Genomic DNA, 25,464 nt, shown 5'->3' with positions numbered 1-25,464 from the left:
AGCATTAATAAGTAAATAAATTAATGAACAACACCTCAATTCTGGAAAAAAGTAATTTTCTTTGATGCTGCGGATTCCTTTTGTTTTAAAAAAGGAAATTTTTAAAACAAAAAACAGAAAAACAGACTGTTCTTCCTGCTTTTTGATTTGGCTCAAATTGCGCGGGGGGTGGGAGGGACGACGACACACAAGGGGCGACACAGTCTTTAGCAGATCTAGCACGGAGGTCTAGCTTTTCCCACCTCCAGAAAGACAATGACAGGTGCTATAGAACTAACACTGTATAACCCATTATATTAGAGATGAAAACAACGGCTTTTTTTTTAAGATGGGGAGGGGAATCCAAAACTTTTTGTGTTTTGAATAAAGTCAGAGATATCTGAACCTCATGTGAGTTCATAACCTCACATTCACCTGGCCCTGAACCCCACATAAAGCAACTTATCGGCTTCCTTAAAAAAACAGCAACCCCCCCCCCCAAAAAAAAAAACAGCAACCCAACACTTCAACTCTGGGATGAAAGAGACTCCCGTAAAGCAAAATATGTAGGGGCTGAGCTATCTAGCTGCCCTTCCCACAAGGAGATTCTCCGTCTAGGCCATCCTCGGAGAATTGCAGTATTCTTATACGAGGGGACGACAGGTTTCCTCGGCTCGGGTATCCCCGAAACCATGGCTGCGGAGACTGAGCCAACCCCCGCCCTGCGTCAGTCAGGAGCTGGAAGTAGTGAGGTGACCGCGGCCCACAGCAAAAGAGGCGGAGAGAAACTTCCAGCGGGAAAGATGAAGTGTACAGAAGCTACGTGCGAAGAAAAGGAAAAGCAGCGAGAGGGTAGAGCAGTCAGGAACACCGCCACTTCTCACTTCTCCTCGCCACCTCGAATTTTCTCATCTGAAGACCAGCACCCGCCCCGCTCACACTCTCCTGTAGCTGCTCCACGAGCGCCAAGCCGCTGCCCAGCCGGTGGAGAGCCGCGCGGGTGGCGGAAGGGAACAGCCGCCGCCTCCCGGACTCACCAGCTCTCCGTGCCGCCACTTCGCCGCCGCCGAAAGGGCTGGTCCGAGGCCCGTTCTTTGCGCGTCCGCTCCCGGGAAGCCGCTGCCTTCGCTCCCAGCCACGAGACTGCGGTTGCGCGCGACAAGGTAAGCCCGGCCGGCGTCCCGGCTTCCGTAGGCGGACGGCTCGGCGGCCCCGGATGTTGATATACCGCCTGCCCCGGAAACGGTGGCGAGAAGTCCAAGGGGGCGGGGGTGGTGTTGCTGGGCTCTCCGGAAGGAGACGTGGCGGCTGTTGGGGCCCGGGTTACCTGGGCGCTTGGTAGTCCCGCCGCCTCCTCCTCCTCCTCCTCCTCCTTCCCCCTCTCCTCTCCACTGTGGGCCGAGGGGGTTGTGGCGGCGGCTGGAGAGCTCGGCGGCGGAGGATGGAGGAAGGAGGCGGCGGCGCGCGGAGTCTGGTCCCAGGCGGGCCGCTGTTACTGGTACTCTGCGGTCTCCTAGAGGCGTCCGGCGGCGGCCGAGCGCTCCCCCAGCTCAGCGATGACATCCCTTTCCGCGTCAACTGGCCCGGCACCGAGTTCTCTCTGGTCAGTGCCCTCGCGAACTCGGTAGCCATCTCTCTTCCTCCTGGCACTTAAGGGTTCGGCCCCTTCCCTCAGTATTCTGCGTTTTTTCCCCCTAGAACCTCCTCTGCGGGCGCATGCCTCCTTCCCCAATCCAAAGCTTCATCGACCCCGCGTTCATTCATTCAAACGGCAAGTGTTATCAGACACGTTCTGTGGATGTGCCCTCCATGCTACGCATTCCGGGATCCAGCGGTCACTTGCTCTCCCCTTTAAAAATCTGTCGCACTATACCTTAGCAACACTCCCACCCTGTGGAAGAAGCTTTTCTAGAACCACGTCAGGCGCACACATTTGTCTTCTTTGGAAAGTCCTCTGCAGCTCTTAACTCCACCAGCAGCCTTCTGTCCTTCAAGGAGTATTACACACCCTACCTACACAACCAGTTGTACTGCGGATATGAGTTCCCTCTCTAATATTCGTTCTTTCTCCCTTGTATACACACACAGTACATAACATATACGCACAGCTCTTTTTCCTTCAGAGTTGTTTCTGAGAGGGCTGTTTGGCCTGTGAGATGTTAACGACGCTCTATGCAGAATATCCTTTACAGTTTTGATGTATTACGGCTGTTATTTAAGACCCCAAAACATGAGATTTTATGATCGGTTTTCCTACATTGAAAAACATATTTATAATCTCAAAGTAATGAATATTTGCAGTCCTTCTTCCTTTGGGGAGTGCACTGCTGAGAAGTCTTGCTATCCACGGGAGGCCAGTAGAAATTGGGCTCTTGTGATACTTACCGTATGGTAATTAATTCATTTATTTCAAATGGAAGTCGGGGAAAATGCAACAGTTCCCCCCACCCCGCTCCGCCCTGCAGAATTTTTTTAAAATTCTTATTCCAGTTACCTGCAGTCGTTCTACTTGGAAGACTGTTTTAGTATATTGTTCTATTACTATTTCACTGAAACGTGAATATGTGATACTAGGATGTCTGCACAGAATGTCCCAGGATAACGGATGTCATCAGTACCACAACAGACTTCTATTTGCAGATGTTAGTTTTTGCTAATATTTCACACCTGGTTTGTTTCTCCACCTGTCTTCAGTTCTTCCATTCTGGTAGTTCAGTGGTTCTTAAGTATTTCTCTGGGAAGCCAGATTAATCTTTGCATTAATGCCAAGAAATATTTTTAAAATTAATTTTTATTGGAGCATAGTTGGTTTACAATGTTGTGTTAGTTTCTGCTTTACAGCAAAGTGAATCAGTTATACATATATACACTTTTTTTAAGATTCTATTCCCATATAGGTCATTACGGAGTATTGAGTAGTGTTCCCTGTGCTATACAATTGGTTCTTATTCAGGAAATATTGATATATTAAAATACTTATATGAAAGTTTGTTACAAGTCAGATATAACTAAGAGGCTTGGGATAAGAATATTTTAGTCCAGCCTCTGTTATTATTTCCAAAGAGCACACTTGGCATGAACTTGGCAAATGTTTAAAGAATGTGGTCATTAAAATTTTTTACTCTTGCACCTGTGTTTTGCTTTTTTTTTTTAATTTAAAAAGGCATGCTGATATGTGGCCCTAAAAATTTACTGACCTATACGTAGATGACTAAAACTAGCCTTTTTAGAAGTTACTACTAAATTGTTCAGTTTTCTTTCTGGCACTGGTGTTTGCTGGCTAAAAAGAGGTTATGGTAGAAGATCTCGGTCTTAACGTATGCTGTACCAACCTTTTCTATATCTAACAATTTTATTTTGACATTTTGTTTTTAATTACTTTTCTTTGACAATGAAGCATAATCTAAGATGGACACATTTGAAAATTTGGAGAGAAATTCTTTTTCTTTTCTTTTTTTAAGTTTGAGTTATTTTGAGAAAAATCTAGAAACATTTTCCTATAAGTTGGCAAAAGATCTGTGGCCCTCACACAAAAATAAGCCCCAAGAGTGATTATCATTGATCTTTTTTTTTTTTTTTTTTTTTTAGTATTTTTCTAATCTCAGGGCTTCCCTTCCCTACTTTGTGTAATTGAAACTACAGCCCTCCACACCTGGCACTGTCATTTTGTTTTATAGGCCAGTTGGATGGACATTTGTGTGTAACTAAGCAGCTGTATGAACTAGGATAAAGGTCTTTATCTCTCTCCCACCTGAAATTGGAAGGGACTTGATTAGAAGATTTGAATTTTCTTTATCTTTAAAATTCTTCTGTGCTTTAAATCATCTTCCCCTTCATGTATATCAAAATAATACATAGGGCTTCCCTGGTGGCGCAGTGGTTGAGAGTCCGCCTGCCGATGCAAGGGACATGGGTTCGTGCCCCGGTCCGGGAAGATCCCACGTGCCGCGGAGCGGCTGGGCCCGTGAGCCATGGCCGCTGAGCCTGCGCGTCCGGAGCCTGTGCTCCGCAACAGGAGAGGCCACAACAGTGAGAGGCCCGCGTACAACTAAAAAAAAAAAAAAAAAAAAAAATAATCTTTCAAATTTGCTTAGAAAAGTATTAAGCACCAAAATTGTGTACATTTTTAAATGTTTACAATAATTAATGATTATGATATTCTTTCTTTACTGGTTTTTAGAAGTCAGTTTTGTTTTTGTGTATATTTTCCTTCTGAAATAACATCTCTGTGTCATTAAAGTGTTCGATTATTCATTACTTCACAGAGTTTATGAATTTCACCGAAGGAAAACCACAAAATAAGTCTAATTTTCTTTCTACTTCTTTTGTAAGTATAGAAATGTATTCCCACTCAAAAACTTTCCCCAGACACTACTCTTGGGAAAAATGGTGACCAACTCCATGGTTTGAAGCATGTTATATATATTAACAAGTAGTGCCATTGAGTTTATTTTACAGCCTCTCCAAGGATAGTTTTCTCTCTCATCCTGTATCTTAATTCTTACAGACTCATGTCAAACATTAGGAATTTCTCCCCTGCCAAGATACTTTTTAAATTCCTTAATCTTAAAGACCACACCCCCCTTGATTAGTTTCATTATATTAAAATCTGATTTTTATCAAATCACTAATCTTACACTAGAAATACTTTAAGGTATTAAGTTATATAGAACAAGTCTTTTTACACTATCTGTGATTCTGTGCATTCAGAATTATATTTTTTTAAGTAAAAACATGTTTTACAAAATCAGAAGGAAGCATTTTAGTAGTAGATCAAAAAAAATTTTTTAACTTAGAAAATCACAAAAGGTTAACTTTTCCCCTGTAATTTCTATTATTAAAAATTAGGGTAAAGTTTGTTAAAATTTTTACTTCATGATCCCAATAAGTGATGCACTATTTCAGCAAAGAGTTTTCAGATAGAAGAGTTGCCACTTGGTCTGTTTTATCAAAGAAGAAAGTAGCCCTTCCTAAACTAATGAAAAATGAATCTTTGCAGCAACAACAAATCTTCAAATAAGAATAGTGATGGTTTCTACTTCTGTTACCTTTTACCTAAACCTTAAAAGCGATAGGCAGAGGAATGAATTTCTTCACATAGACGTAAAACCCAAGATTAGTTTTAATTACAAAGAAAGAATTGCCTTCCTTTCTTTGCCGTTGCTCTAGACAAGCAGTTTCTTTTTCCATTGTTAGCATTGTGGTAAATATTTTAGTAAATGAGTCAATATTGCTGTAGAATCCAGTTCTGAATATTAAGTTGCAGGTACTTCACAAATAGAGAGAGGATTAGATTTAAGTCATATGCTACTGTCCACCTTCCCTACAGTACAGGAATGATTTGACAAGACTAAGACTTCAAGGCCATCCATTGCTAGCTAAATGAATGTAAGTCATGCTTTGTACAACTCACTATCATATGTTCTGAATATATCCAGAAAACACCGAGAGACATTATAAGTGCTTTGTCTTACAGCAGTTTGTTGGCTCAACTGAATAAATGTTTCTAAGGATCCCTTTATCACAAATTTGGCTTTACAACTCTGACTTTCAAATCTCTTTGATTTCTCTCTCCACTTGTGATGATCTTTTAAATAAGGATCTTTGGCCATAGTCCAGGAGTCTATATAGTAATCTAAGAAAATGTTAACAAAAGTTAGTTCAAACATGTTAAAACAGTTAAGAGCACATAGAATATGGAATCAGTCTGCTAGGGTTCATGTCTGGGCTGTGCTACTTACTGGCTATATTACCTTGGACAAATTATTTAAGCCCTGGGCTTCAGTTTCCTTTTCGGTGAGATGGGTACAATGCTTGCTTCGAGCATCAATCAGACAATAAATGTAAAGAACTTAATTTGGTAGTGTCATATAGCTAATACAGCTAGTATTTACTGCTCTGTTTTGTTTTGTTTTATTGTCTTGGGAAAACATCTCCTAATTTGTATTTGTGTTTAAGATAACATCAGTTTCAAGTAGTACTGGTTTTATTATAGTTAGGAATTGTTTTTATTAAACTGAGAAAAGAGCAGAGATATGTAATAAGGGTGGTTCTTTCCTTGCCAGGGATAGCCAAATAGTATAATGGGTTTACAATGCTGTAAGAAGAGAAAAGTTAAGAGAGAATTGAATTGTCAGAGAACACCTCTCATAGACTTTGAAAACTTCTGCCTTAGTAGTTAGTGACATATTTGCTATCACAAAGCAGAGATTTCTTTTTAGTTAAATAATATCAGTTATATTAATTGAAATGTTCATTTGAATTACATTGGTTCATTTTGATTTGTGAATTTGTTTGGTTTTATACTGTAGACCGCTTTAAGGATAGTTTTGTTGATATATACCATGAATCCGCAAACTATACCTTTGGGCTGGCCCACTCCAAACTTTATTTTTGTAAAGCTGTTTGTTTTCTCAGAATACAACCATGCTTTTTCATTTACATATTGCCTGTGCACTTACTTCCTACAGTGCAGAATTGAGTAGTTGCAGTAAAGACCATATGTTATCCAAATATGAAAACTACTACATTATATTATGTTCAGGTGTCCCATCCAACAGAATTGAGAGTATGTTTATAAAGTGCTGTAAATTCTCATATATAGGTGGTAACTGTTAGTAGGAGTAATAAGTATTCAGTGATGATGTATCCATGAACATTGACACCTCTTACTGCTTTTTAATCTGTATTATAACTTCAGTCTGTTGCATTACTACTTTTTTCTTTTTACTCCAAACTTTATTTTTGTTCCTTATTTTTCTGTTACATTGTAACACCAGGATAAAGTTTGTCATCTTCATTTTGTCATTAAAAAATATGTAGAATCTTTTCCCTGCCTTTGCAAGTATGTTTAAAAATCCTGTTGAAGTGATGAATTAGTTTAACCTGGGACTGTAAGTTAGTATAGTTCAGTTTAATCAGCTAAAGTAATGTACATTTTTTTGTTCTATTTCTAGCCTACAACTGGAGTTCTGTATAAAGAAGATAATTATGTCATCATGACAACTACACATAAAGAAAAATATAAATGCATTCTTCCCCTTGTGACAAGTGGTGATGAGGTAAGTTTTTATAAATACATTGATAATCCCTGTCACCAAAGATATTTATTTAAAACATTGCAACTCCATACCTTAAAATAAAATTGAGTGACAGGTTTCTCAATTATCCTGTCTTACTAAAAATATAGTAATCACTTTTTTATTGAAGTATAGTGATTTACAATGTTAGTAATCCTTATTATTCCTGAATTCTTTGAGTTTTACAGTTCAACTTGGAAAAACTAGCAACCAGTTATTAATGTTTTAGATGAAAATCTAACTCCATGGATGTTTTCTTTTATAGAAATGAAGGTTTTGAAACAAGATAAAATTTTAAATGTGTATGTGACATTTTTTATAAAGAATTGCTAATAAGTAAATCTATAGGTACCTTGTGCTTTCTTACTACCTTAGCTCATGCCCGTTTCTTCCACCTAAAATGCCCTAACTGCCTCTTATCCATCCTTCAAGGCAATTACTTCTTTCAAGATGAAACACGAGAGGCAGCATGGTAAAATGGAAAGGACACCAGCCTAGGAGCCAGGAGGCTGAGGTATAGGCTATAGTTAGCTGTGGAGCCTTGAACAAATTTGAAACTCAGTTCCTCCACTCAATACGTTTATTGAGCTAATTACATAATATTTTCACAATCTGTAAAATGGAAGTATTAAACTCAGTGAGTTTAGGTTTCTTAGGTTTTGTTCAGACTTAAAATCTGTGAAAGACAGCTATCTTGTTTTAAACCACCTTAAGACACAAATACACACATATGCAATTACACACGTATTTATGGCATTCAAGTCTGAAATGTAAAAATATATGGAAAACTGAGAAGTATATTAAAACTTTCCAGTGTATTCTATAAGATTCAACTATTCTGAGGCTTTCATAGATAGAATTTGTTTGGATACAAGCATTTAATAATTCTGAAGTAGGTTTATAAGAATTGTTCAGGAAACTGATACTTAACCTTTTTCTAAGAGAAGAAAGAATGGAAGATTATTCTATGGCTCCATATTTTATACTTCAATTCTTTTTCTTTTGGATTATAGTTGATTTACAATGTTGTGTTAGTTTCAGGTGTACAGCAAAGTGAATCAGTTATACATATACATACAGATATATGTATATATGTATGTGTATATATATGTATATATATATATGTATATATACATACAGATATATGTATACAGATATACATATCTACTCTTTTTCAGATTCCTTTCCCATATAGGTCATTACAGAGTATTGAGTAGAGTTCCCTATGCTATATAGTAGGTCCTTATTAGTTATCTATTTTATATATAGTAATGTGTATATGTCAATTCCAATCCCCCAATTTATCCCTCACCCCACCGCTTTCCTCCTGGTAGCCATAAATTTATTTTCTACATATGTGACTATTTTGTTTTGTAAATAAGTTCATGTGTACCATTTTTTTTTTAGATTCCGCATATAAGTGATATTATATGATAGTTGTCTTTCTCTGTCTGACTTACTTCACTCAGTACGAAAATCTCTAGGTCCATCCATGTTGCTGCATATACTTCAATTCTTTTGAAAGAAGTGGCATGCCATAGGATCTTATTAAAGGTTTTGACTTTTTTCCCCCTTTTATTTCCAAGCATTTGTGGTTTGACCAATGAGTTAATACCTAAACAGCAGAGTTGGGTGAAGTTCCAGAATAATTGTATTAAACTCTAATTCTTTCATAGGAAGAAGAAAAGGATTATAAAGGCCCAAATCCAAGAGAGCTATTGGAGCCACTATTTAAACAGAGCAGTTGTTCCTACAGAGTATGTATTTTATGTTCACTTGATAACTAGAAAATAAATTTCCAGCAGCCAATAGGCCCTTGAAAATAATTCTCTGTTTCTTTTTACTTTATTATGTTGTATCACATTTTAAGTTAGTTGTAAAACTAAACTGTTGCTTAATAGTATTTTGTTCATTTAAATTCCTGTATAGTATATGCAGCAAACACCCAATAATATCAATTATCAAATAATATCACCAAACTGCTTTGAATGTTTTTCAGATCAAAAGAAAGTTTCTTTATATACAATTTTAATAAAAACTGCTCATGGTTATTTTTTTAGGCTGTGTAAAAAATGATCCCTTGGCCAGGTGTTTATTGTAGACCCCAGGTATATTTAGACCTATTTCCTTCATAGAATTTTCACATTTAGCTAATTAGTGAAAACAATGAATAAGCTTCAGTAATTTCATGTTTTCTGAGGCATAATAATAACTTTCATTTAATGAAAGCTTGCTGTAAATCTTCAGAGAAATCTTCAGTTGCTGAAAATATCAAAAAGGAATTCAGTTGAGTTGTGTGGCTTTTGTACATAAATACATCCATCTGTCTTAGATTGAGTCTTATTGGACTTACGAAGTATGTCACGGAAAACACATTCGGCAGTACCATGAAGAGAAAGAAAGTGGTCAGGTATTTTTTTCTTCAAAATATGAAATGTAGAACATTATAAAATGAAAACTTTAATAATGAGGTGGATGGTTTTAAACTGTATTCTTTAAAAATGTATTTGCCAAATACTTACTATATTTTTATTTTATTTTTAAATATAGAAAGTAAATATTCACGAGTACTACCTTGGGAATATGTTGGCTAAGAATCTTCTATCCGAAAAAGGTTTGTTTCTACAGAGTGATTTAGTAGTAATGCTGGTATTTGGTTTAAAGTATATGTTCAAATTGGAATTTAAAAGATTTTCTTGGAGACTGTATGAATTTTAAAACACTAAAATAAACTTCTGAACAATCCCATAGAAAACTTTTTCAAAGAGATCTTTTCATTACTTTCTGTTTTAGCAAACATTATGCTTTTTTTCTACCTATTAATAAATTTTTAAAATCTGGTGAGCCATACATATCAGTGTTATATTTATATAGTGTTAGTCTTTTGCTTGGTTTAAACAACTTTTTATATATGGAAATAGACATGTAGATGTATCCCTCAAATTATGAAATATTTTTATTCATCTATATTATTCAAATTGGTCAACTCATTTAAGATTAAACCTTTCACTGAGATAAAAACACTTCAGAAGAAAACTGTCGTGGCCAGTTCTTATGCCTCAAATAGAGTATTTCCTAAATAAAGATGTAATGATTAAATATGACTGTTCTTTCAAAAGAAACCATTTCAAGGAATCTAGCTAAAAGTATGTGTATGTTTTGGGTCTTATTTTTATTTAATTTAATTTATTTATTTATTGGCTGTGTTGGGTCTTTGTTGCTGTGCGCAGACTTTTCTCTAGTTGCGGTGAGCGGGAGCTACTCTTCATTGCGGGGCTCAAGCTTCTCATTGCGGTGGCTTCTCTTGTTGCGGAGCACGGGCTCTAGGCACGCAGGCTCAGTAGTTGTGGCTCACGGGCTCTAGAGCACAGGCTCAGTAGTTGTGGCACACGAGCTTAGTTGCTCCACGGCATGTGGGATCTTCCCAGACCAGGGACCAGACCCGTGTCCCCTGCACTGGCAGGTGGATTCTTAACCACTGCACCACCAGGGAAGTCCAGGTTTTCTTTAGAAAGAAGTTTAAGATTACAAAGTTGATGAAAACTTAGTCATTTATATCTTGTATATAAGTCACTGGTCATTATTTAACTTACTTTTGTATTAATCCACAGAACAAGAAGCGGAAGAAAAGGAAAAATCAAAAGAGGCAAGTGATAATTGGTGATTTTCAGTCTTAACATCTATTGTTAGACATGAATTTATAAAACTTAATTGACAGAATATAGCCATGTGTTCTTTATCTCTCAACTACCTCAAAGGATTTAGTCAAAGAAAATTTGCAATATGTTAGATTTTTATGAGAAAAGTTATGCTATAATACTTTTATTTACTTTAAGATCATACAAAAATAAATGAATTTATCGAAGATGTGTCTGGGAAAGTTTCTATAACAGCATTATATCACTTCTGTGCTTCGCAGTGGTTCTTTCCCTCTGTTCAACATTGGAGCTTTTGCATTTTTTTCTGTTGTTTGGACCCTATTTCCTATGGGTAAAACAGATAAATCATAAATGTAAATAACAAGCTACCAGACTGCAAGCATCTTAAAAGCAGGGACTGTCTTTTTTCTCTTTACCCCACAGTGCAAAGCAGAGTGCCAGACATAATGTAGGCCCTTCATGAATGCTTATTGAATGTGAATGCATAATTGATGACTGAAAAATAGGATTGTTTAAAAAGAACTATTCCTTAGGGTGACCAGTTACAGTTTTTAAATGCCCCTGTGGTTCAAGGAATGCTTTATGAATCCTAAGAATTTCCATAAAGTTAAATAACTTATTGGTAGAGGACATTTCTATAAATGGTTTCATACCATAATGATTCTTTTATTAGAAGTAAAGTTAAACGGCAAAAGGCCTTAAAGATTACTTAAAAGGGATGCCCATAACTTAAAAGAGTGGCTTTGGGGGAGTTGGTAAGCTATGCATAGACACACACAGCATTGCTATTTTAAAAGGTTTTAATTTTACAGACTACCTTTGAGATAAAATATCTCAAAATATTTTTGGCTCTGGAGGATAGCAAGATGGAATTCAAAGTGTGAAATGATCAAGGAAGAGGAAGAAAAGGGTAAGGGAAGAAAACTAACATTTTTTGAGCCCCAATTCATAAGCCAGATGCTGTGCCAGGCATGTAACAAAGGGTAATGCTTAATTCTCCCTACAGCCTTTGAGTATATATTATTATTCTACTTTTATGAATGACAAAAACTGAAATTTGGTCAAAGTCATAAGGCTAGTGAATGCAAAGCTTGGATTTTAACCCAGGATTTTCTAATTCTAGACACTAGGATGAAACTAGCATACAAGAAATCTCAAAATACTTTCCCCTGGAAACATTTATTTATTGCCTGTTTTGGGACCGAAGTGATACAAGATGAGCTCCCTGCCTCCAAAGAGCTTGCTTGGAGATGATATTAACAATATCTTTTAAAGCCCTTCCATTTAATTCTTCTTGTGTTTATGTCGATAAAAGTATGGGAGCTAACTCCTTAATAATCCTTGTCTTCTGGGGTGATCTCCTTTATTCCCCCATTCCGTGAAAATTCCTTCATCTGTCTTTTGCTGGCCATGAATGGATTTGTACGGGAGTTTATATGCTGAGAAGTATGTCTGTTAATAACAGGGAAGAAGAGTAAGCAGATCAGTGAACCAGCACAATATTTAGATTCCTGTTTTAGAACATAGTGTTAACTCTGTAGCCCTACTTTTTGACAAATCAAACTTCAAATCTCTAGAATCTAAATTCTAACATAGGCATTCACTTGAGAGTTTAGTGAAGAAAGCTCTGACCAGCCCAAGTATAGTAAGTTTCTATATTTTATCTTAGTCACTTTATTTAGAACTTTTGAAAATAATTCATATTAATTATGTTATTATAGCCTTTTTTATGTAAGTGTACATCTTAATTTTAGCACCAAATAAAAATTTTCTTTTATTCTGTATTAAATTAGCTCTGAAAATATGTATTTGCTCAAATAAGAATATGAATGAAAAGAATAGTAGAGGGAGAGCTTATAGAAAGTACAGAAATGTTACCTTTATAAATGTTAGTTTATGAATAAAATGTAGTTTTCTTCCTTTCAGAATAAGTGCTTCTCCATCCTCACCCCACCTCTATTTCTAATGAAAAGTCTGTCTTATACTCTTTTTTTAAGATTCCCACTAAAAATATCGAAGGTCAGATGACACCCTACTATCCAGTGGGAATGGGAAATGGTACACCTTGTAGTTTGAAACAGAACCGGCCCAGATCAAGTACTGTGATGTACATATGTCATCCTGAATCTAAGCATGAAATTCTTTCAGTAGCTGAAGTTACAACTTGTGAATATGAAGTTGTCATTTTGACACCACTCTTGTGCAGTCATCCTAAATATAGGTAGGATGTGGATTTAATATTTTAAACATGAAATGCACACATGCTTTAAAGTGTCGTTTGCTTAGGTTTAATGCTTTGTTCTCACTGAATAGATTCAGAGCATCTCCTGTGAATGACATATTTTGCCAGTCACTACCAGGATCACCATTTAAACCCCTCACCCTGAGACAGTTGGAACAGCAGGAAGAAATACTGAGGGTGCCTTTTAGGAGAAATAAAGAGGTATGAGAATTATCTAACAGTATTTCTTTCAGTGCTTCCTTTTCCAAATTTCAGAGCATATATCAGTATTTTAATGATTTCTGTAGTATAGTAGTAGTCATTTATTTTCCTGACTCAAAATTGTCAATTCCAATTCTTTTGATTTTAATTCTTTTCCTTATTCTAATACTTCTCAGAAACTATTTTAGCATTCTCTTACACTCATGATTCCATAATTTTCTTTTTTATTAATTTGGCTGCATTGGGTCTTAGTTGCAGCACGCGGGATCTTCACTGCGGCTTGCGGGATCTTTCATTGCAGAGCATGGGCTTCTCTCTAGTTGTGGCACATGGGCTCCAGAGCGCACGGGCTCAATAGTTGCGGTACATGGGCTCAGTATTTTGGCATGCAGTCTTTGTTATCCCATGGCATGTGGGATCTTAGTTCCCCAACCAGGGACTGAACCCATGTCCCCTGCATTGGAAGGCAGATTCTTAACCACTGGACCACCAAGAAAGTCCCCCATGATTCCATAGTATTTTAAAGTTTGCCATCCTGTTCATTTCAGTTAAGTTTAATTTTTAGCTAGTTAACTGGATTTACCAGCTAAGCCTCTTGAAAAAATAGACTGCAGCCCATCTCCTAATGCTTTATTTATTCTTCAGCTCATTGCTATTTATTATCAAACCATATTTCTATCATTCTTCTTAAACTGTTCTTATTAAGGTCAACAGCAATCTTTTGCTTCTAAATTTGCTGAACATATGCATAACTTGATCTTAGCTGAGCGTTAGAAGCTTGAACTTTTTCTTCTTTCTTTACTACAGGTCATTATCTCTGGTTCTCTCTGGTTCTGATCTCTTGTGTACTAGTTCTTTCTCTGATTCCTGCTCCTTAAAATGTTGAACTTCCCCTGATTCTGTCCATAGCTGCTTTCTCTCCTTATTGTACATAGTCTCCTTACGTAAGCTCATCCATGAGTTATAAATACACATCTGCAACACTGATCTTTCTCCTGAACTCAAATCACAATCAAATAATTAACATGTATTGAGTCTTTACAACTATTATCTAATCCTTACAATAGCGTATAAGATTTACTATTATCCACCTTAACAGGTTAAGGAACTGAGGTTCAGAGAGGGGAAGTGACAAGTGATGGGTTAGAGATTAGAATCAAAGTAGTCTGATTCTAGAACCTGTCCTCTTAACCACCTCTCTCTGCTGCTTCTCCCTTTTGATATGCTATCTTCCCTTTTCATCTGCATATTGGATGTATATACATTTTCAGTAATCTCAAACTTAACCATTTTTTTCTCTTTCACACTGACCCTTTTGTAGTCTTCCCCATTGCTTTCAAAGCAGTGTTCTCTACCCAGTTGTCCAAGTCAGAAACGTGAGTCATTTTTCTTACCCATCTCTTAATTCATCTCTAACTCTAATCATTTACTCAGTGCTATCAGTGTTATCCACTGACTGCTTTTCAACTCTGTCCTGTCATTAGTTCAGGACCCCATCATTTTCTAAGACCAGAAACTAATGTCCTCATGCATCTTCTTTCTAATTCCTCCCACACAGCTGATAAAATGTTCTTTCTGAAGTGAACATTTGATTATTTATTTAATCTTTTGGTAGTTAACATGATCTATACCTCAGGATAAAATCATTGCTCATACAATGATATTATCAAAGGAGAGTCAAGGCCATTTGTGGGGACTTCCCTGGCAGTCCAGTGGTCAAGACTCCACGCTGCCAATGCAGGGGGCACAGGTCAATCCCTGGTCAGGGAAGTAAGGTCTCACATGCCATGTGGCATGGCCAAAAGATTAAAAAAAAAAAAAAAAAGACCACTTGTGATCTACTTTCAGCTTCATCTCTCATCACCATTCCCTTGATCCCAGCTATTTTGAACAACTTAAGAGTTTCAGAAAAGTACCACATTCTTTCCAACCTCCTTGCCTTAGAATATACTGTTTTGCCTCTTCCTCTGTTGTCTTCTCCCCTCCCTCCCTATATCTGATGAACTAATAGAAGGTCAACACGTGTATGCTTGAAGATATGCTTCCAGTGTCACTTCCTTTGCAAATGAGCCATGACTTCTAATGGATTACCCACGGAAGAGATCAGTGTTTCCTCTTCTGTGGTCTTGTGTTTTATTCAGTCCTCCATTATAGCACTTTTATGGCTAAAATTTGTTCTTTTTCCTATGGTTCTTCATTTAAACGGAGGGAAAATAAACTATGCTTTTGTTACTTGGGGTTTCCAGCTCCTTGCATGATACCTGGTATGCTGTTAGTACTTTATAGTGGGTTAATTAACATTTAACTGCAAAGCCTTCTTCTCCCCTTCCTCTTGGATACTTACTGCGAAAGTATTGCCAGACTCTTTGTGGATGTTGTGAACCCTGCCATTCTGAGAGGAGGAAAAATTTATCTTAAACTTAATCTGCATTTTATTTGAAGTGATGTATTGAAAGATTAGAGATGGAATTCAGTTCTCATCTTCTTCTTGATAGTAGTTTAAGTACTGACAGGTACTTAAAGTCAGCTTGATCAAAATGATTCACAAGTCCAACTTTAACTATTCTTCAAGGTAGAAGTACCAGTTTATTTTTCTTTAATTAATGTGTTTAATCTGCAAGTTGAGAAAAATTATTTTTAAAAAGCTACATATGGAGCGCTACCCACCACCAGTCCCTCCCATCAGGAAACTTGCACAAGCCTCATAGATAGCCACATCAACCAGAGGGCAGGCAGCAGAAGCAAGAAGAACTACAGTCCTGTAGCTGGTGGAACAAAAACCACATTCACAGAAAGAGAGACAAGATGAAAAGGCAGAGGGCTATGTACCAGATGAAGGAACAAGATAAAGCCCCAGAAAAACAACTAAATGAAGTAGAGATAGGAAACCTTCCAGAAAAAGAATTCAGAATAATAATAGTGAAGATGATCCAGGACCTCGGAAAAAGAATGGAGGCAAAGATCGAGAAGATGCAAGAAATGTTTAACAAAGACCTAGAAGAATTAAAGAACAAACAGAGATGAACAATACAATAACTGAAATGAAAACTACACTAGAAGCAATCAATAGCAGAATAACTGAGGCAGAAGAACGGATAAGTGACCTAGAAGACAGAATGGTGAAATTCACTGCTGCAGAACAGAGAAAACAAAAAAGAATGAAAATAAATGAAGACAGCCTAACAGACCTCTGGGACAACATTAAACGCAACAACATTTGCATTATAGGGATCCCAGAAGGAGAAGAGAGAGAGAAAGGACCAGAGGAAATATTTAAAGAGCTTATAGTTAAAAACCTCCCTAACATGGGAAAGGAAATAGCCACCCAAGTCCAGGAAGCGCAGGGAGTCCCATACAGGATAAACCCAAGGAGAAACATGCCGAGACACATAGTAATCAAATTGGCAAAAATTAAAGACAAAGAAAAATTACTGAAAGCAGCAAGGGAAAAACGACAAATAATATACAAGGGAACTCCCATAAGGTTAACAGCTGATTTCTCAGCAGAAACTCTACAAGCCAGAAGGGAGTGGCATGATATACTTAAAGTGGTGAAAGGGAAGAACCTACAACCAAGATTACTCTACCCGGCAAGGATCTCATTCAGGTTCAGTGGAGGAATCAAAAGCTTTACAGACAAGCAAAAGCTAAGAGAAATCAGCACCACCAAACCAGCTTTACAACAACCGCTATAGGAACTTCTCTAAGTGGGAAACACAAGAGAAGAAAAGCACCTACAAAAACAAACCCAAAACAATTAAGAAAATGGTCATAGGAACATACATACCGATAATTACCTTAAACGTGAATGGATGAAATGCTCCAACCAAAAGACACAGGCTCATTGAATGGATACAAAAAGAAGACCCATATATATGCTGTCTACAAGGGACCCACTTCAGACCTAGGGACACATACAGACTGAAAGTGAGGGGATGGAAAAAGATATTCCATGCAAATGGAAATCAAAAGAAAGCTGGAGCAGCAATACTCATATCACATAAAATAGATTTTAAAATAAAGAATGTTACAAGAGACAAGGAAGGACACTACATAATGATCAAGGGATCAATCCAAGAAGAAGATATAACAATTATAAATATATATGCACCCAACATAGCACCACAATACATAGGGCATCTGCTAACAGCTATAAAAGAGGAAATCGACAGTAACACAATAATAGTGGGGGACTTTAACACCTAACACCAATGGAAAGATCATCCAAAATGAAAATAAATAAGGAAGCAGAAGCTTTAAATGACACAATAGACCAGATAGATTTAATTGATATTTATAGGACATTCCATCCAAAAACAGCAGATTACACTTCCTTCTTAAGTGCTCATGGAACATTCTCCAGGACAGATCACATCTTGGGTCACAAATCAAGCCTCAGTAAATTTAAGAAAACTGAAATCATATCAAGCATGTTTTCTGACCACAACGCTATGAGATTACAAATGAATTACAGGGAAAAAAACGTAAAAAACACAAACACATGGAGGCTAAGCAATACCTTACTAAATAACCAAGAGATCACTGAAGAAACCAAAGAGGAAGTCAGAAAATTCCTAGAGAAAAATGACACTGAAAACACGACGATCCAAAACCTATGGGATGCAGCAAAAGCAGTTCTAAGAGGGAAGTTTATAGCTATACAAGCCTACCTCAAGAAACAAGAAAAATCTCAAAAAATCTAACGTTACACCTAAAGGAACTAGAGAAAGAAGAACAAACAAAACCTAAAGTAAGCAGAAGGAAAGAAATCATAAAGATCAGAGCAGAAATAAATGAAATAGAAACAAAGAAAACAATAGCAAAGATCAATAAAACCAAAAGCTGGTTCTTTGAGAAGATGAACTTGATAAACCATTAGCCAGATTCAAGAAAAAGAGGGAGAGGATGCAAATCAATAAAATTAGAAATGAAAAAGGAGAAGTTTTAACAGACACAGCTGAAATACAAAGCATCCTAAGAGACTACTACAAGCAACTCTATGCCAATAAAATGGACAACCTGGAAGAAATGGACAAATTCTTAGAAAGCTATAAGCTTCTAAGACTGAACCAGGAAGAAACAGAAATATGAACAGACCAATCACAAGTAATGAAATTGAAACTGTGATTAAAAATCTTCCAACACACAACAGTCCAAGACCAGATTGCTTCACAGGTGAATTCTATCAAACATGTAGAGAAGAGCTAACACCCATCCTTCTCAAACTCTTCCAAAACATTGCAGAGGAAGGAACATTCCCAAACTCATTCTATGAGGCCACCATCACTCTGATACCAAAACCAGACAAAGATACTACAAAAAAAGAAAATTAGAGGCCAATATCACTGATGAATATAGATGCAAAAATCCTCAACAAATACTAGCAAACAGAATCCAACAACACATGAAAAGGATCATACACCATGATCAAGAGGGATTTATCCCAGGGATGCAAGGATTCTTCAATATACGCAAATCAATCAGTGTGATCCAAATGCCAATTTGTGATATTAACAAATTGAAGAAGAAAAACCATATGATCATCTCAATACATACAGAAAAAGCTTTCGACAAAATTCAACACCCATTTATGATAAAAACTCTCCAGAAAGTGTGCAGAGAGGGAACCTACCTTAACATAATAAAGGCAATATACAACAAACCCACAGCAAACATCATTCTCAATGGTGAAAAACTGAAAGCATTTCCTCTAAGATCACGAACAAGACAGGATGTCCACTCTCACCACTATTATTCAACATAGTTTTGGAAGTCCTAGCCACAGCAATCAGAGAAGAAAAAGAAATAAAAGGAATACAAATTGGAAAAGAAGAAGTATAACTGTCACTGTTTGCAGATGACATGATACTATATATAGAGAATCCTAAAGATGTTAGCAGAAAACTACTAGAGCTAATCAATGAATTTGGTAAAGTTGCAGGACACAAAATTAATGCGCAGAAATCTCTTGGATTCCTATACACTAATGATGAAACATCTGGAAGAGAAATTAAGGAAACACTTGCATTTACCATTGCAACAAAAAGAGTAAAATACCTAGGGAGACAAAAGACCTGTGTGCAGAAAATTATAAGACACTGATGAAAGAAATTAAAAACGATATAAACAGATGGAGAGATATACCATGTTCTTGGATTGGAAGAATCAATATTGTGAAAATGACTATAGTACCCAAAGCAATCTACAGATTCAATGCAATCCCCATCAAATTACCAATGGCATATTTTACAGAACTAGAACAAAAAATCTTCAAATCTGTATGGAGACACAAAAGACCCCAATAGCCAAAGCAGTCTCACGGGAAAAAAACTGAGCTGGAGGAATCAGACTCCCTGACTTCAGACTATACTACAAAGCTACAGTAATCAAGACAATATGGTACTGGCACAGAAACAGGAACATAGATCAATGGAACAAGATGGAAAGCCCAGAGGTAAACCTACGCACCTATAGTCAACTAATCTATGACTATGACAAAGGAGGCAAAGATATACAATAGAGAAAAGACAGTCTCTTCAATACGTGGTGCTGGGAAAACTGGACGGCTACATGTAAAAGAATGAAATTAGAAAACTCCCTAACACCATGCACAAAAATAAACTCAAAATGGATTAGAGACCTAAATGTAAGACCGGACACTGTAAAACTCTTAGAGGAAAACACAGGAAGAACACTTTTTGACATAAATCACAGCAAGATCTTTTTTGATCCACCTCCTAGAGTAATGGAAATAAAAACAAAAACAAATGAGACCTAATGAAACTTCAGAGCTTTTGCACAGCAAAGGAAACCATAAACAAGACAAAAAGACAACCCTCAGAATGGGAGAAAATATTTGCAAACGAATCAACGGACAAAGGATTAATCTCTAAAATATATAAACAGCTCCTGCAGCTCAATATTAAAAAAACAAACAACCCAACCTAAAAATGGGCAGAAGACCTAAATAGACATTTCTCCAAAAAAGACATACAGATGGCCAAGAAGAACATGAAAAGCTGCTCAACATCACTAATTATTAGGGAAATGCAAATCTAAACTACAATCACCTCATACCAGTTAGAATGGGCATCATCAGAAAATCTACAAACAACAAATGCTGGAGAGGGTGTGGACAAAAGGGAACCCTCTTGCACTGTTGGTGGGAATGTTAGTTGATACAGGCACTATGGAGAACAGTATGGAAGTTCCTTAAAAACTAAAAATAAAATTACCATATGATCCAGCAATCCCACTACTGGGCATATACCCAGAGAAAACCATAATTCAAAAAGACACATGCACCCCAATGTTCATTGCAGCACTATTTTCAATAGCCAGGTCATGGAAGCAACCTAAATGCCCATCGATAGACGAATGGATAAAGAAGATGTGGTACATATATACAATGGAATATTACTCAGCCATAAAAAGGAACGATATTTGATCATTTGTTGAGACGCGGATGGATCTAGAGACTGTCATACAGAATGAAGTAAGTCAGAAAGAGAAAAATAAATATCGTATATTAACGCATATGTGTGGAACCTAGAAAAATGGTACAGATGAACTGGTTTGCAGGGCAGAAATAGAGACACAGATGTAGAGAACAAACATATGGACACCAAGAGGGGAAAGCGGCGGGGGGGAGTTGGGGGTGGTGGTGTGATGAATTGGGCGATTGGGATTGACATGTATACACTGATGAGTATAAAATTGATGACTAATAAGCACCTGCTGTATAAAACAAATTTTAAAAAAAAGAAAAAACAAAAAGAGCTACAGATGATGTGCTTCCCTGGTGTTGCAGTGGTTAAGAATCCGCCTGCCAGTGTGGGGGACACGGGTGTGAGCCCTGGTCTGGGAAGATCCCACATGCCACAGAGCAACTAAGCCTGTGTGCCACAACTACTGAGCCCTCTTGCCACAACTACTGAAGCTTGCACGCCTAGAGCCCATGCTCCGCAATAAGAGAAGCCACCGCAATGAGAAGCCCGCACACTGCAATGAATAGTAGCCCCTACTCAACACAACTAGAGAAAGCCCACGCACAGCAATGAAGACCCAATGCAGCCAAATAAATAAATTTATTAAAAATAAAGCCACTGATGATAATGCTTTCTAAACACTTAGCATCTTTAGAGTACATGAAAATCTTAGCTAATACTGTAGGATGAGTGATTACTTAAAACTGATCATCCTTCAGAATAATTTTTTAGAAACTTAGTTTATTACACATAACTTTAAAAATGTTGATATTTGGCATATGGTTTGCCTTTTAAGTGTGAATCAAGCTTTACCATAAAGGATTTTTTTTCTTTTTTAAACACAATACATATATGGGTATTAGAATTTTGGTTTGATGTTCCACCTGTGTTATTACATTAAATTAATTTGGAAATTACTGGATTTATTAAAAATCTATTTTATGAATTTCCAAACCCTGCTACAAAAACTACTATCATCTTGCTTTTATTGGAGTAGTTTTCCTTAAAAATGAAAGTAGATGTTCTGTCCACAAGAAGGAATAATAAATTGTCATTCTTCTTTTCTTCCTACCTCTTCCCCTTTTCTCATCTGCAGGTTTCACTATGCGTTATTATTCTTTTGTTCACTAACCTTACTATAGGTCTCATATATTGTAAGTAATTACTTTAGTCTAGTGAACCTTAGCTCCTTATGAGTAGTAACTATGTCTGCTGCTTTTTTTTTTTTTTTTTTTTTGCTTTAGATGATCATTTTTATGGGTATCAGTGTCCCAGTGTCTTACGTGGTCAAGTACTACATTACAAAATACATCTTCTACTAGAAGATTTATAGCTGATTCACAAAGTTACTTAAAATTGATCTCAGGACTGTTGCTGTTGTAATTGTTGAAGACCTCGTAAGTTTGATGTAAGATTCTTGGGTAGAGCAAAAGAAAAAAACAGAAGAATAGGGTTGGTACTTCATTTTTAATACTCCATACTTAAAATACTGTCAGGAGCATAGTAGTAGGCTCTGAATATAGAAAGAGTTATATGTAAAATTCAAGGTTCTTTCAAAAAACAAGAGGCCATCTTGCCAATCTTTGTTCTTAGTATTGGAGGAGAGAGAGGATAAGGTCATTGGTTTCCAGAGTAACCACCCAGTAAATCCTACAAGCTGAAAAAGAAGAAAAGGACCACAATTGGTCAATGGCAACTACAGCGGGTGAAAAAGGAGTCTATACATTTTACTGTTTAATGTTTTTAAATTATTTTATTCAGTTAGTTGGTATACCCACTTCTTCAGTTCTGGTCTGGATTCATTTCCTCTCTGCTTACTGTGTCACTCCCTTATGTTAGATTCACTTTGTCTGTGGCCTGGGTAATTGCAGCTCCTAACTTGACTCTCCACCTCCAGATTTGTTCTTACCATTCCTTCTTCCCTGCCCATGCTAAAGTAATTACTTAAAAATCTGATCATACCATATCTTTGCCTAAAACCTAAAAGATAATGTCCAAACTACTTAGCATTACATAGTTTTCAATCTGTAGTGCCTGCTTCTCTCTGGTTTTAAATATCATACCATACCACACATCTTTGCTCTTACCTCTTCTTCAGGTTCACATGCATATGCACGCACACAAAACACATACACAGACATTCACGTAAGTCACAAATTATTAATGTTTCATGAATTAATCAAGGGCTTTCTCTTTGTGAAGTCTTCGTGTTTCAGTTCTTTGTCAAAGTCTACTTGAATCACCCCTACCTCTGTGAAACTGCTTTTCCCTCTACCCTTTCTTTATTAAACTGCGGTTTCCTCCAGGGCAACAACCAGGTCCTGCTACATTTGAGTAATTATAACTAATATTCATATTTGTCCCACTCAGCTCTTTATTAGCCTGCTTGTTATCCTTTCTTTACCCATAGTAATCACATTTCCAACACTAAATGTAGAAACAAAATCTAACATGTAGCAAAGTACTTAATAAAAATATGAGACAAAATATGTGAAATGGAAATTATCCCTCTATGGGTCACCGTGCCCCTAACTGGTAAATGGAACTAACATTTGCCTAGAGCTTTCTCTATGCTATTAAGCGTTGCAAAATTCATTTTCTTAAAACACATTAAAAATGAGTGGACAGGGACTTACCTGGTGGTGCAGTGGTTAAGAATCCACCTGCCAATGCAGGGGACAGGGTTCAAGCCCTGGTCCAGGAAGATCCCACATGCCGTAGAGCAACTAAGACCACGTGCCACAACTACTAAGGCCGTGCGCCTAGAGCCCGTGCTCCACAACAAGAGAAGCCACCATAGTGAGAAGCCCGCATGCCACAACGAAGAGTAGCCCCCGCTCGCCACAACTAGCGAAAGCCCACGTGCAGCAACAAAGACCTGATGCAGCCAAAACTAAATTAATTAATTAAAAAAAAATGAGTGGACATTTTTTCCAAATTTTCTGAAGTTTAAAAATAATAATTTAAGTCATACTGAAAAAAATTGTGTGGCAAAGAAGCCCTTAAACATATGTTTATTTAATTTTAGGAAGATATGCAATCAACTAAGGAAGAGAGATTTCCAGCAATCCACAAACCCATTGCTGTTGGTTCTCAGCCAATGCTCACAGTTGGAACAACCCACATATCCAAACTGACAGATGACCAACTCATAAAAGAGTTCCTTAGTGGTTCCTACTGCTTTCACGGGGTGAGAAGTGAACCATCAGTTTAAGTATTTATTCTTACAGCTTTCACTTGTGTGTTATTTATCAAGGGGCATTAGTAGCACTGAAAAAGATTTTTTGTCTATAGAGAAATGGCAGGATTCTGGAAGCTTCCCAATGGACATTTTCTCTCTGCATCTAATTATAATCCAATGCATAGCCATTATATTCTCTTTACTCACAGGCTAAAACTTGATGTTTACTTGACAAAAATATATATACTTAAGTACTTCATATGTGATTCTGGCTAATTGCTGGAATGGGCATCAATGATTGTGTAGCCAACATTTTGGTTATGTAGCAATCACATTTAAAATTTGAGCTAATATCTACAAAGGTTAAATTTTGCCCCTAAGAACTCCAGTGGGAAATACACTTATAAGTGGAATTTTCATTTTACTTTATTTTACCAGGGTGGTACAGCAATTATTCTCTAGTAATGTCTATTTTTTAAAGTTTATCAGTAATTTTTAATTTTGATTTTCAACCATATTATTGCTAGTACAGTTTTTTTTAATTATATGTATGTCAATCACTATCATGCGGCAGTATTGAGACAGACCCCAATATGCCTTTCTCTGTACTATAACTTGATCTGTTTCCTTTCCTGTAGGGTGTTGGTTGGTGGAAATATGAATTCTGCTATGGCAAACATGTACATCAATACCATGAGGTATAGAACAGCGTTTATATCACTCTACCACTAGGCGGATTAAAGTTTCAAAAATCTTTTGTGGAAAAAAAAGGGGTGGGGGTTGGTGTTACTTTTAATTATAAGATGATTTTAATATGGAAATATTCATCAAAGTGTCTCTAAATTCTGGAAAATGGAAAACTTGGTGTCAGTTAAGACTAAGTCAATCATCTTAAAGTAACGTTATTTATTAACTACTCAGATTCTTGTATTACTGTGAGCCTGGAGGAATAATAAACTACAGTGACTAACCTCTTTAGCTTTGACCAAGAAATTAGTCATTGTTATAACTCATCGTTAAATTAAGTGAATGGTAAGATAGTATATCACTAGAGTTAGTAAAATAGGATAAATACAGCAGGTTTCTCAACTAAAAGAAGGTACCATATCATCTAAGCTTAAAATAAGTTTTAAGATTAAATGCACTGGCTCTTTATTCATAATTTCATAAATCAGTATTCTCCTACACTTGAGCCAAAGCTGCTTAAATTCTGAAATTCAAGCCCCAGTAGTTTTGTCATTGTTGTAGTTTGTTTATTAGTAAGGTAAACTACTAGACATGGAAAACAAACATTAATAAATATTGATCTGTTTTAAAAGGCTCTTTTTATTCCCCCAAATAAATAACAATGGGTAATTAAAAAATACTGTATTTGCCTTCTTGAGATGTTTTGAGCTGATCTTAAATTTCAAGATGGATCATAATGGGAAAGATCAACTCACTTTCCACAAGTAAATCACTCCGAATTTATGAGGTGTCTGTAAACTAGAACATTTTATTCTTCACTTAAGCCTGAGATATTCCATTTTACTATGCTTTCCATTTATTCTTGCTGCTTGGATGTTTTACTTAATTTTTTTATTAATACAAAAAAAAAGTGTCATCTAAGTACAGCCCAGATAATACCCAGTGGCTT

General features: G+C 36.7%; 2 protein-coding genes across 6 annotated transcripts in view; one reads left to right on the top strand and one right to left on the bottom strand.

The window, feature by feature from the left end:
* The window catches only part of ASB3 (ankyrin repeat and SOCS box containing 3), a 149,664-nt gene that overhangs the window by 94,422 nt on the left and 29,778 nt on the right, over window positions 1-25,464 (bottom strand). Inside the window, exon 1 of one of the 2 annotated variants that reach the window (XM_060026618.1) lies at window positions 1,017-1,174. The exons of the other annotated variant lie outside the window; for it this stretch is intronic. The gene's annotated coding sequence lies outside the window, so the exon portion shown is untranslated. Of the gene's footprint in view, window positions 1-1,016; window positions 1,175-25,464 lie in introns of those variants that run through there. 2 annotated transcript variants of the gene reach the window in all.
* The window catches only part of ERLEC1 (endoplasmic reticulum lectin 1), a 31,055-nt gene continuing 6,827 nt past the window's right edge, over window positions 1,237-25,464 (top strand). Inside the window, exons 1-11 of one of the 4 annotated variants that reach the window (XM_060026624.1) lie at window positions 1,237-1,582; window positions 6,936-7,040; window positions 8,735-8,815; window positions 9,391-9,468; window positions 9,609-9,672; window positions 10,670-10,704; window positions 12,715-12,736; window positions 12,866-12,938; window positions 13,031-13,160; window positions 23,676-23,837; window positions 24,467-24,526. In XM_060026624.1, the coding sequence (XP_059882607.1) occupies window positions 1,421-1,582; window positions 6,936-7,040; window positions 8,735-8,815; window positions 9,391-9,468; window positions 9,609-9,672; window positions 10,670-10,704; window positions 12,715-12,736; window positions 12,866-12,938; window positions 13,031-13,160; window positions 23,676-23,837; window positions 24,467-24,526 (972 nt within the window). In that variant the 5' untranslated portion in view covers window positions 1,237-1,420. Of the gene's footprint in view, window positions 1,583-6,935; window positions 7,041-8,734; window positions 8,816-9,390; window positions 9,469-9,608; window positions 9,673-10,669; window positions 10,705-12,714; window positions 12,939-13,030; window positions 13,161-23,675; window positions 23,838-24,466; window positions 24,527-25,464 lie in introns of all 4 variants that reach the window. The other 3 variants (XM_060026621.1, XM_060026622.1, XM_060026623.1) reach the window with 3 other exon arrangements.

Source organism: Delphinus delphis, chromosome 12 (assembly GCF_949987515.2).
Source record: "Delphinus delphis chromosome 12, mDelDel1.2, whole genome shotgun sequence".
NCBI lineage: Eukaryota > Metazoa > Chordata > Mammalia > Artiodactyla > Delphinidae > Delphinus > Delphinus delphis.
This window is presented reverse-complemented; position numbering and strand designations above follow the sequence as displayed.